Genomic DNA, 12025 nt, shown 5'->3' with positions numbered 1-12025 from the left:
CAACAGAGGCCAAAGCATGACTCAGGCTCCAAACTCCCTTGATCCCAGCCTAATTAACCGTTGGCAGGACGTGCTGACATGAGTTTGATCAAACGACACCCCAGCCCTGCAACCCACAGAACCCAAAGTATCCAAAGCCAATATTGCAATGTACAGGATGCACTTAGAAGCCCTGCATTCATACACCGGTGGATCAGAGTTACTTAGGAAAACAATAGAGACTTACACAGTACAAGGCAGGTGGTTTCACTGTTGTGAATGATGAATGTCTGCCTACAACAGAATTTCCTGCTTGAGTTATATGAAAAATCTATTTCTAATATTGGAAAAAATATCTAAAACCAGCCATACAAAGGTCAAATTAAATTTTATAAGTGGCTAAATTTGACATTTTTCTGAAGACATATGCTTGAAGGCTCTAAAACTGCAAAGATTTACACAGAAATTTCTAGGAAACTATGATCAAGAAAAAAAAAGCAAAAATAAGCCTTCATGTTGTCATAACAAAAGTGAAAAGCTTCACCAATGTAATGCCTATCACTGGGAATGCAGCCATAGATCATTATACTCAAAAGTGGCTTTGCATATGTTCTCCACATCAGCATTAGTAAAGTATTCATAGTGAAGGACAGCTCATTTACAGTTAATGAATTTTTCAGTTTCACTAATGAGAATGAAGGAGAGAACGTACGTTTCTTCATTATCTCATATGTTGAGGTCACTGTAGCCATAAGACAATGTTACCATGTTACCTAGCAACAGCTCATTGAACTGGCAAAGCAGTCCACTATTTTTTTTGTGGCTTCTGACATACAGTACTGTTTGTGTATTGGCACAACAGTCAGTGATAACACAGTCTTTGAAAAGGATGTTGATAAACCTGTAAAAAAATAAAAAAAAACAAAGAACCTCCACCGCAGTACTGCCACAAGAGCATCCATTACATCAGTCAGACCGGTGGCAGCCTGACAAAGGCCTACATACTTTGTACAAAGGGAACTGCTTACCCTTTACTTCAGTGTGAAAGCACAGTTTCCCTTTCCATCACTGTCACGTCCATCTATTGCTTAACTGCTCACACACTGTCTTGGTAGCTTTTAATACCGAGTAACAAATATAAGACATGTTTTTGTTTTCTAATTTGTTAAATTCTTGCTTTCAGTAAATAGTTTAATCTTAGTACACTACCGTTCAAAAGTTTGGGGTCACTTTGCCATGTGATTCAATGGGGAATTGACCCCAAACTTTTGAACGGTAGTGTAGAGTAGTTAGCAGCTACTCAGTTGTGATGCAGAGAAAACAGATGGATGCTGTGGTAACATCAGACTTGAAATTATTAGTAGTTTATATTCACTGAGATGGTCTCTTCTCTATTGTTGAGAGTGACAATGCAACTTATCACAAGGATTTTATCTCCTTAACATTTGAGCAGATAGAACAGAGCTGTCTGAATCCTCTGTGGGCTCATATATTTCAGCCTTCATGAGTCTGAGGGGAACCTGCTCTGTGTCGATGTCAAGTATACCCGCTATCTTTCATGATGTGGGCCAAGTGGAGGAAATTTTGGCTAGTGAAAATAATCTTCTGTTGTAAGCTACAGGGACTTGTAAAACTAAGAGCAAAGGGAAAACCAGATCCGTGGACCTGCATTCATATTAGTTTGTTTAAGAACTTTCCGACTCTTTCCAAGATGTGGCTGCAGCTTAAGTCTAACCCCCACCAGTTATGCCTCAGGTGCTTCCCACAACTGTGCACCTCTAGAGATGATGTCTTTCAACAGCTATGATTTATCCTCTCCCGAGGAGTTACAGCTAACTTTCCTATACACCTACACATGCATTATGCATAGATAGTATGAGTGACTTTAGGTTAAATGATAAACTCCCACTGTCACAGGCTGAAAGTCAGTGAAGTAATCCTACTTCTCCCAGGCAGCAGGGACATGCTGACATCATGGTTTGGTTCTCTAGTAAGATAAGATTTCAGTTTTAAAAACAGACTTTCTTTTTCACCACTGGAGAGTTTTGTTTTCCACTAAGGCACCATTTTTGTTAAAGCTGTGCTGAGGCTATAAAACATAATGTAATCTGGGAGTGTGTTTATCGCTAACAAGCTTAGATAACAAATAAGGGCTGAAAAAGGATTTAGGGTTTGAGTCTTGACAAGAGACTAATACACTTATTCCCTTTTGGTGGACAGGTAAGAAAAACCGATAAGAAGGGGTGTATGTGGAGGAGGAATGGCTGTCATTGCAGTGCCTGGTCACTCTGACACAAATGTGGCAGCCCAAGTATGGGCTCTTATATATAGCCACAAATAGTTTACTTCCTTCAGCCTTAATGGTCTGTGGCTGATGGGGTGTTTTTAGTGTTCAAGTGAAAAGAGAACATCAGTCTTAAAATTTTAAAAAGTGTCAAAAGTTAAGGAAATCTTTTGGCCACTGGTAGGTTTTTTTGCCAGTTCTCCAAGTGTTCATGTCTATGAATGCACCACACAGTCATTGGATTAATTGTTGATTCAATGGTCTGTATTGTTGCTAGTATAAATGATTAATATCTACATTAATAATGTTTTTTCTCTCAAAGATTTTGTCTGTTTGCTTTTTGGCAGGAACACATGAAATCTACCAAGATAATTTCTATGAAAGCTGGTAGAGAAATGGAGCATAGTCAGAGGAAAAACACTTACAATTCTATTGTGGTTTCTGTTCCTCAAGAGTTGAATCTGTCTTTTTGAAGTTAATGTTTGAACCATATTCCAGAGTTTCCCAAACTACGCAATGTTAGGTTTCTAGGCACAAACTGTATGACAAAAAATTTTGCAGAGTAAACCATTGGGAAGTCTTTGACCACTCATGGACATATTAACACACTTCAAAAGTGGACTGTAGATCTTGGAAAAGGTTTGAATTAGCCAAGATCCCTGCTAATTTTATAAATGAAGACTCCACATTATGGAAGAGCTGTTGTGTTCATACCTGGTGGCCCCATGGGTCCTGGATCTCCCGTCAACCCCAGCCCCATCTGTCCTCGTTCTCCTTTCTGACCCCTGTAACCTGAGAACACACAAACACACAACACTCTGAACAAATACTGAAAAAGCCTAACTGTATGTTGTCATCTTTAAGGAGTGTGTAGTAGTTAGTAAGATTAATACAAATAGCACAACTTGTAAACATCTAAATCTAAATATCTCATGTCAGAAATCAAGTCTGCTGTTATTTCACATTTTTCTCTGATGTCGCAGGTTTCACAGGAGTTGTAGAAAGAAACTACTCTAGATCTCAATTTTCTGTCCACAGTTTGAAAAGGGAAGCATCACGGACAGAATGGCGGGTCAGATACATGGATCAGGTGTGAAAACATGGACTCTGGAGAAAAGTACATTTTATAGAAAATTAACAGATGCATAAAACTGTTAAGATTATTCATAGATATTAAACTCCAATGTTGATGTCATTCAGTCTTTTCTATGGTGCAGACTAGTTGCTACATGATTATGTTTAAGGCAAAAAACAACTGATGATCACAAGCACATGCTTAATCTGTCAAGAAAAGGTCCATAAGTAAGACAAAAATAAAATGCATTAATCTTCAAGTCAGACCAGGCAGTGTTTTGTTTATAAGAATGTGCACACAATCATTATTCAAAGGCTTTCCCACTGCATGCAAAGCTGGTAAGTCTTTAGAGTTCCAAACAGCAGCATACCAGTAAGAATGTGAGGGACTGCAATAATATTTCCCCATGAGGCACTTAAAGAAATGGAGTTTCACAACCAACGGTTGCATCGAGTGCATCAGAAACATTGACAGGAGTATCAAGCATTGCACTGCCTGGCCCAAAGGGGAAACGCTTCAACGCTTACGTGTCAGAGAAAATCTCGGAAGAAAGGCTTCTGAATGCTCCAAAACTGAATCTCAAAGAGAGAGGGGCTATCCACACATTGCCACAATAATGAGACTTCTTTCAAAACTCACAGAGCCTGGGGCATTCATTCAGGAAGGAGACGTTCCATGGAGAAAAGAGCACTGTACCTTAAGCAAAAAAAATAAAAAAAATACTGAATAGCACACAAAGCAATAAGCTTGGGTGGCACGCTGGGCTGGTGCACTGATAAAATCGAAAATGCCATACGGCGCACTTGGTCGAAAACAAATCGTTTCCAGGGTCACTAATGGACAAAATGTGTCGACAAAAAAATTATATTGCCAAAGAGTGCTGTGTCATACTTGAGCAATAAGACTGCAGTTCTGCACCTGCTATACACTGTTGTAAACACTGTTACACCAACATCACTGTATTCATAAGATAAGCATGCCATACAAAATAAAAACAAAACAACTTTTTCTGAGCAACTGCTCCATCAGACACAATGAGATATTTAGTGAGACAGCCATATTGTACAGGAGAACAAGCAGAACAGCTCTAAACCTGAATTTACATCCTGATAGATATGTAAAAAAATACACACACAGTTGAACATAAATAAACATACAGAAGTCACTGAAATACAAAATGAAGAATGTTAAAACAACAAAATGCAGAATTCATGAAATGTGCACTTAAACACATCTAACTAACATCAGAGAGATTTTTCATTTGGATCTCAAAAGCAAAAGATTAATAGAATGACAAATGAGCACTCAATTATAACAAGGCAGAAAAAATAAAAGTGCTGCCCTTCAGCTTAAGTCCTTGTGGGCCTGCTCTAACAGCTGGAGACTTCCTCCCCTGTGCAATCAAACCACAAGTAAAAAAAAAAAAAAAAAAGAAAAAGACAGAATTCAACAGAGGGGTTATTTTTCTCCATAAACAATTCATTTTGGCACAACGGAGAAGAAGTCAAATGGGATATTCCAGAGAAGCACAGTCTCCAGTGGAGGATGACGAGAAATAATGAGGAAATATTACCCCAAACTCTCACCAGCTGAGTGGAGGCACAAGTCAACAAAGAAAAAAATTAAGAAGTTGTTGAATTCTTGATTTATCAAGGGAAATAACTTTTCTCTTTATTTTCTATAAATATTTATTGCAAAGCTGCATTATAAATCACCTATAAAACACTCCTTTGAAGCATAAAAAAACATAAAACAAGCAAAATAAAATCCAGGACATGTGTAATGCCTGTAGCATTAACACAGCACAAATATTTAGAGTTGAGTAGTTGCCTACTTTAACTACATTATTCATGAATGGAAGCAGCATTTTAAATTATAGCAGTGGGTTAAAATGTAAATGGTCTTGAATAATGTGAGGTAGATACAAAGCTCAAAGAAAAAGGCCAATGCAGTGGTGCTTTGATCTGCACCGACACATATAATACTCCTCCTTTTCACAAGTTAAGATACTGTAGTTCTGCTACAGACACAATACAAATCTGAGCAAGTCTGAGGTACAAATCCTGACCAGCAAACCATTAGTGTTGAGTGAGCAATTGGAGAGTTGTATTAGTTTGATAAAGAATGTCCACCCTCCTTCCTGACTACGCTCCTTTTGTATTTTAGAAGCTTTCTCTCCCGGAGTGAGGTATCAATACTGGAGCTCTTTCCTGTCCACACTGATAACATTTTCTCTTATTCACAGCCAATTCTTCGTTTGTCTTCATATTTCCCAGAGAGCTGTTGTGCACCACACTCCTGGCCTTTCCTCTGCTCCCCGCCCCTCAGTCTGCATTGATATATGGGTCTATGCAAGAGAAAAATACCCATGAATCCATACAAAGTATGAGTGTCAGCCCAGCCCCAATCCAACCAGTCTGCTGTATTTCATATCAACTCTTTTCATAACACAAATGTGTTTAAGTGAGTTATTGTCATGAGATGTAAGCCTACAGCCTGCACCTTTAAAATACAAACTGGTCTCCACTAAGTTCAGCAGGCTATGTGAAAGTGAATGCGACATACAGGATAGTTGGACTTGTGAAAGCACCAATGGAGTATACACATACAAACCTCACTAAACATTCAGTTAAATGAGGCAACAAATGGTTAATCATGTTCACAAACAGGCAACCAACTGGTGTGAGTGTGATTTGTCCTATTTTACTTGAAGTGGTTATTTTTTCATGTTTTACTTATCTCCTACCTTGAGGTCCAGGAGGCCCGGGCTCTCCTGGTGGGCCTGGTAATCCATCCTTGCCAGGGGCTCCTGGAGGCCCTTGAACCTGTGAAGCTAAGATGCCAGCGGGTGTCTTCTGCAGTATGGCTGTACTTGAAATTTTCTCTATAAGGCAAGAAAACCAAATAAATAAATAGAAATTCACACAGAGAATGCTTGGGGGAGGGGGTGGGGGTGGGGGGGAGGGGGGCACAAGAAGCGGGGAATTAAGCTGGACAGAAGCATGTCAGCTAAATTAAATATCAAGCTATTTGTACCTTCAAAAATCCTCATTACTTCACTTTGGATAAACATTTTGAGATCCTCTGTGAAGCTGGGATCATCCTGTGTGTGGGGAGAATAAAAGAGCACTTACTGAACCATTTGAACAGAGACCGGTGAGAAAAGAAATCCAATTAAGAGACAAAACAAACCAAACTTTCATTTACAGTAAACTGGCTGCAGAGGATATAAAGCAAATAGCTGTCATGGTATGAGAATGAATAGTTGCTACATATCTCGACTCTAAAATTCCTGCTAGACGGACTGTTTAAACCAAACATGTTTACAAACAAGAAAGAGAAGGCAGTACACCATAAAATCCTTTTTTAAGATCTTTCCTATAACTCGGTGAACTCCACTTAAATTCAATACAAGATCTGCACCCAGCAAGAAATAAAACAGATTCAGTGGAGAATATTCAATTTAATTTCTTCACGCCCAAGTTAGGAGTTATGCAGTCTGTGCTTAAGAGCAGAAATGTTAGAACCATGTGTATTTCAAAATATGACAAGATAAACCAACAAAATATAGGCAAAAATACATACATACATAAAATATGTACAGTACAATCAATTCAAATAGTTTACATCATAATTTGCTGGAAAATACGGGTATTAAAATATGGAAAAGCCTCTTAATCCTAACACGTTACCACCTGGACATCATGACAAGAAGTTTCCTTCTTAGTGATGCTTTGTTTGTTGGTATGTCTACAGCTTTGTGAAATACAGCTTGATCAAGGTAAGATCAGGTCACATAATTGGTCATAGTATATGCTTGTCTTCTTACCCTTAAATACTCTGGGATTGCTTTCACAGTATGTTTTGGATCATTGTCCATCTGTACATTCAAGAAACATCACCTTGGCTACACTTGGCTGAATTTACACCAATACACCTCAGTTTATACGACTGCCTCTGCTTTATGTCACATCATAAATAAACCCTAATGACCCAGTGACACTGGGAGATATACAAGCTCACACCATCACAAATCCTCCTTTTGTTAAATTCGTTGGATCATTAGCCATTCCAAACCTTTTTTCATGTTTTTTATCCTGCTGTCTACTCACCTAAGTCTATTTATGTAGCCAATTTCATCAGCTAACCCATTTGTCTGCAGAATATAACAAATAGCTGATTTTGCCTCTGGGAATATACTTTATATACTATATTTTAGAATTGTTCTGTTATTGCAGACTAAGGATGACCTGTTTCACTTGAACTGAGTGCTCCTTTGACAGCATGTTATGGGTTCACAGCAAGACATTAAATTAATGTTACACTTAAAATAATTTCCAGACTTTTCACTTGCCTACCAAATATAGAACTAGTGAATGAACTGTCCATGAAACAGCTTTTGAGACAAGTGTCAAATTAAATTTCAGTCAATGAAGGTGTTTTTTTTTTAAAAGCTATAAAAGCTATAATTAATTTAAAAGCTATAATTCCCAAATCTGCTCCCACAATTCAATGTAAATCATCTAAAAACAAATGTGGAAGTCTGTGCTTGAGCTTTTGTATGATTGTTAATATGGTTTGGTAAACAGGTAAAATAGAAAAAAAAATACACAAATATATATATCAGCGACAAATAGTTCTGCACCTAACTGCACCCCAGTACTTAGTCTTCCACCCATAACTTTGCCAGTCATTAAAACTATTCTCAACTGCATTACTTTCCATGGCAGCACCAGTAACACTGGAAAACAATAGTCAGCTTGAATGTTGAATCTTTGCATTCAGAACAGTTTTCATCACTGTGAATGTTATATAACTGCAGTGAGTGTAAAATGTCTGTGACAGATGGAGGTGTTTTTTCTGCTCTGCAGAGCTCTTGGCACGCCCACATATATCTGCCTTTCTGCTTCCGTCTCTCTCCCTTTCTGACCTTCTGCTGCGCCTAGATGATCAGGAGTGGGAAGCATTGAGCAGAAAGAGAACAGCGAGCTCCCTCACACAGCTTTGTTTGATGTTTCATGCAGAAAGCTACAGCCACACCATTTCCCTTACAGGGAATGAGAGCTGAACGAGTTACACAAGCTGAGAGAGCAAGCTGGGTGACGGAAATTTTAATCAGCTAGGAGGATGATCTGTTTATGCTGAGGTATGTGTGGTTTTACTTCTTACCAGGAGTCTTCCATTCCCCAACTGTCCTGGAGGACCAGGATCGCCTTTTACACCTTGTGGTCCAGTCGGTCCAGTGGGGCCAGGATCTCCTATCCGACCCCTTTCGCCTTGGACACCTCTTTCTCCTGGAATCCCTGGATCACCCTGCAGTAAAGAGGCATAACTATGTCTCATCTCAGTATGAAGCATAATGTGAGCATGTTCTGCTGTGTAACAATCAAGCTTTACTGGCAGCATCACTGCAGCTATAATTGCCAGGCCCAACTGTATCAGTTAACCTACTGTGCACAGCGACCCCTCTCTTTTAATGTGCCAGTGTCAGTCACCTGTCTTAGGATTCTGTTGCCAGCTGCAAAGCTAAAAGCCTCACTTTGTATCCTCTATTACCAGCATTTGCCACAGATTACTGCACAAGTGTGACAGAGCTTTTGCAAATACAATAGAGAACTGCATTGAGCGTTAAATGCCTTTTTCTAGTGCTTATGTGCTTGTGGGGATTAGTCATATTTGTGCTGAAGTGAGGACTTTGATTATTATTCATTACTTTTCCATCAACACATTTTTGCATTTTAGTTTGACTCATGAGAACGGTTTCTGTTTGGGAGAAAAGGAATGAGATTACTTACACGTTCTCCTTTAGATCCCCTGTCACCTGTTCTACCCGTGACGCCCTTTGAAAACAAACAAAAATATACTTTTAGACAGTATTACTGAAGAAAAGGTATGTTTACATTAACAGGCAATTTTTCTATTTCAGTTCATTGCTCACTAAATTCACTCTAATATTTGCAGAGGATTCTGTTTTGTTGCCTGAAGGAAAACTATGAGCAAGCTTTTCCGGAAATGCTTGACTTTGAGAAATGTACACTTTTCAGATGACTGTGCATTGATTGCCTCTAACCCAGCTCAGGTGTATTGCTTGTATAATATCTCCCAGTACAGTGTTTCACCTTCTGCAATGTCATGGCTCCTCTGTATCACTCCTGTTTTGTTTGACAAAGACCTGCTTTACCACAAGCTGTCTCTACTGTACGGAGGAGCTGCAAGAGAATACCTGTCTCCAGCTTCATGTCACAACATCTTGTGTCTTCCAGTCCCTTCCTGTCACTCCTCATTGCTTCTCTTTACTTTGCTCACAGCAATACCTCTGGGAGCATCTTTGTATCAATTTCCCAGTGGATTACAGGAACCATGCAAAAGACAATCAGGCATGATGTGGTTTTAAAGCTGGCATCGCTTTGTGATGCCAGTCTCCCTTGCCTGCTTTAATCTGTAGTATGCTGTATTCCCCACTGTCTGATGGGAAGCTTAAATCTATCATCTTGCCCACTGAAATGTGTTTCCCTGAGCATTACATTAAACCTCAAAGCAGTGAGTAAGGAATCTAAGCGGCGGAGCAAAGCCACCTACTAGATGGCACTGTTGCCTCACTGGAAAGTCAGCCTCTGTGTAAACAGCTTCTGTGGAGTGCTCAGATTATAGTGGATGAATATTAAATACGTAGAATGAGCAAACAATAAAGTGTTGGGGCTGTCATTAAGGTATACGATGAAAAGAAATCATGTATATCAGAGCAAAACAGTAATAATCATCCGTCAAATTTGGGTGTTGAATCATATAATGTGTTGGGAATGGGTATTCAGGCAGATATGTTCTGAGTCCTGCACGACCATTTTGTGTTCATGAAGTAAATAATGCATAATAAATTTGATCAGTCACCTAAAAGCAGACTTTTCTCCAGTATTTATTTCAACTTCTGCCAGATTCACCAAGCAGGACAATGCATAATTAAATTGAAGCGTCTACTGCCCTCTATTACAAACATTTTAGCATTGCCTGAAAGCATTAGCTGTATAATTAGGGTAAACAGACTAAAAGTCAACAAAGCCTTAAATCTGCAGGATTCCATTTAGGTTTTATCGTTAAAATCTCAAACATGCAAATAGGTTTAATGCAGTCAGCATGCTGTAGCTGGAAGGGGGGGGGGGGGGGGGGGGGGGGGATAAAAATCTGCTGTGCCATCTTTCTGTAGCTTGGCTGATGTAAAGTACTTTCTATAAGGGGATTTGAAACATGTTCGCACAACTCACCTTGAATCCAGGAGTTCCATCTTTTCCAGGTCTCCCCTGCTCAAGGAGCGCAACACAAACAAAGACATTTTGTATCAGCTCCCACCTTCGATTGGATCAGCACTGTTGCACTCCTAGTAATCTCCACAGTTAATGAGATATCTCAACCAAGGGATAATGATCCTGATTGCTGAGCGAACATTGTTCCATTGTGCGCTTACAGGGAAAATTACAGAAACTATCTCTGATGGTGATTACATAGCAGAATGTAATCATCTACAGGACAAGTGGTGGCTAACATATGTATTTCATTCATATTGTCCTTGAATCATGTTCCTCCCATCCACATAGACACTATATTAGTGAAACAACAATGGATGTGTAGTTATTTGGCTTTACCAGCATCTAGTACTGATTATAAAGTGAAAAGGGGGTGAATTCATGTCCTTACAGGAACTCCTTGGGGACCTTCGGGTCCCGGGAATCCTGTCTCTCCGATCGGTCCCCTCTCACCCTGTCAGAGAACAGAGACAGCCGGCGTGTCAGTCGGCGCTGACAATGGAGTGACTCACAGATTGACAGTTCAAAGAGAGTAAGAAGGCTGCGGCTTACCGGCTCTCCTGGGATCCCTGGCTCTCCACGAGTGCCGGGCTTCCCCTGTCAATCACATGTATAGGAAGAGAACAGACCTTGTTTGACAGGTTCTCAATAGTGTCATATCTGCAGCACCTCTGTAGGCTCACGTTTACAATACAGCTGCACAGAAAATCCACTGAACAGACCTCAGGTCTACAGAGCTCATAATCGAAGGTGTGAAGTGTTATGGGATTTCATATTTTAAGGCTGCTTCATTACTTAATGAAACAGCATTGACTTGTTGCCAGGAGACTTCAAACACAACGATTAAACAAGGAAAATTATCATGTTAATTATTTTAGACAATAAAAGTACTTACTGGAGGACCTGGAATCCCAGGGTGACCAGTCAAACCAATATCACCCTGAAAAAATATTGCATGTCAGGTATGTTGAAAGGCTCACTACATACATAAACTATACATCCTTGTTATGTCAAATAAACACATACAGCAGGTGGTAATATAGAAAACTGCATAAACAGGGTTATGGTGAATGGTGAAGGCTCCCTTATGGATTTTTAAAAAATGTGGATGGGAAAAAAAGCCTGTAACACTTAAATATCTACTCATAAAAAAACATGCATATAGATTTACTATAAACAAGCTCCTTAAGAAATTAAGTCCTCTCCATTTTTAAGCCACAAACACTTGCATTATGTTAAATCTCTGACAGTATTTCCCAGTAGGATAAATTATTCTGGAAGTCACAGAAGGTGAACTACGCCATCCCCAGAAAACTTCCACACAACATACAGTCACACACTGCCAATCAGTGGAGATGTTTTTCATACAGATTTTTAATGCAGGCAGTT

The 12025-nt window shown here is 39.4% G+C and overlaps 1 protein-coding gene across 1 annotated transcript in view; it reads right to left on the bottom strand.

Annotated features, from left to right (window-relative positions):
* LOC121655555 (collagen alpha-1(XIX) chain) overlaps nucleotides 1-12025 on the bottom strand; it is a 116697-nt gene that overhangs the window by 3892 nt on the left and 100780 nt on the right. The window contains exons 43-51 of the mRNA XM_042010300.1: nucleotides 11532-11576; nucleotides 11189-11233; nucleotides 11028-11090; nucleotides 10598-10633; nucleotides 9134-9178; nucleotides 8508-8651; nucleotides 6375-6441; nucleotides 6085-6222; nucleotides 2978-3055 (exon numbers count right to left, since the gene is read on the bottom strand). Coding sequence (XP_041866234.1) covers nucleotides 2978-3055; nucleotides 6085-6222; nucleotides 6375-6441; nucleotides 8508-8651; nucleotides 9134-9178; nucleotides 10598-10633; nucleotides 11028-11090; nucleotides 11189-11233; nucleotides 11532-11576 — 661 coding nt within the window. The remainder of the gene's footprint in view (nucleotides 1-2977; nucleotides 3056-6084; nucleotides 6223-6374; nucleotides 6442-8507; nucleotides 8652-9133; nucleotides 9179-10597; nucleotides 10634-11027; nucleotides 11091-11188; nucleotides 11234-11531; nucleotides 11577-12025) is intronic.

Source organism: Melanotaenia boesemani, chromosome 16 (genome assembly GCF_017639745.1).
Source record: "Melanotaenia boesemani isolate fMelBoe1 chromosome 16, fMelBoe1.pri, whole genome shotgun sequence".
NCBI classification, from domain to species: domain Eukaryota; kingdom Metazoa; phylum Chordata; class Actinopteri; order Atheriniformes; family Melanotaeniidae; genus Melanotaenia; species Melanotaenia boesemani.
The sequence above is the reverse complement of the archived record's forward strand: the minus strand, read 5'-3'. Positions and strand labels throughout refer to the sequence as shown.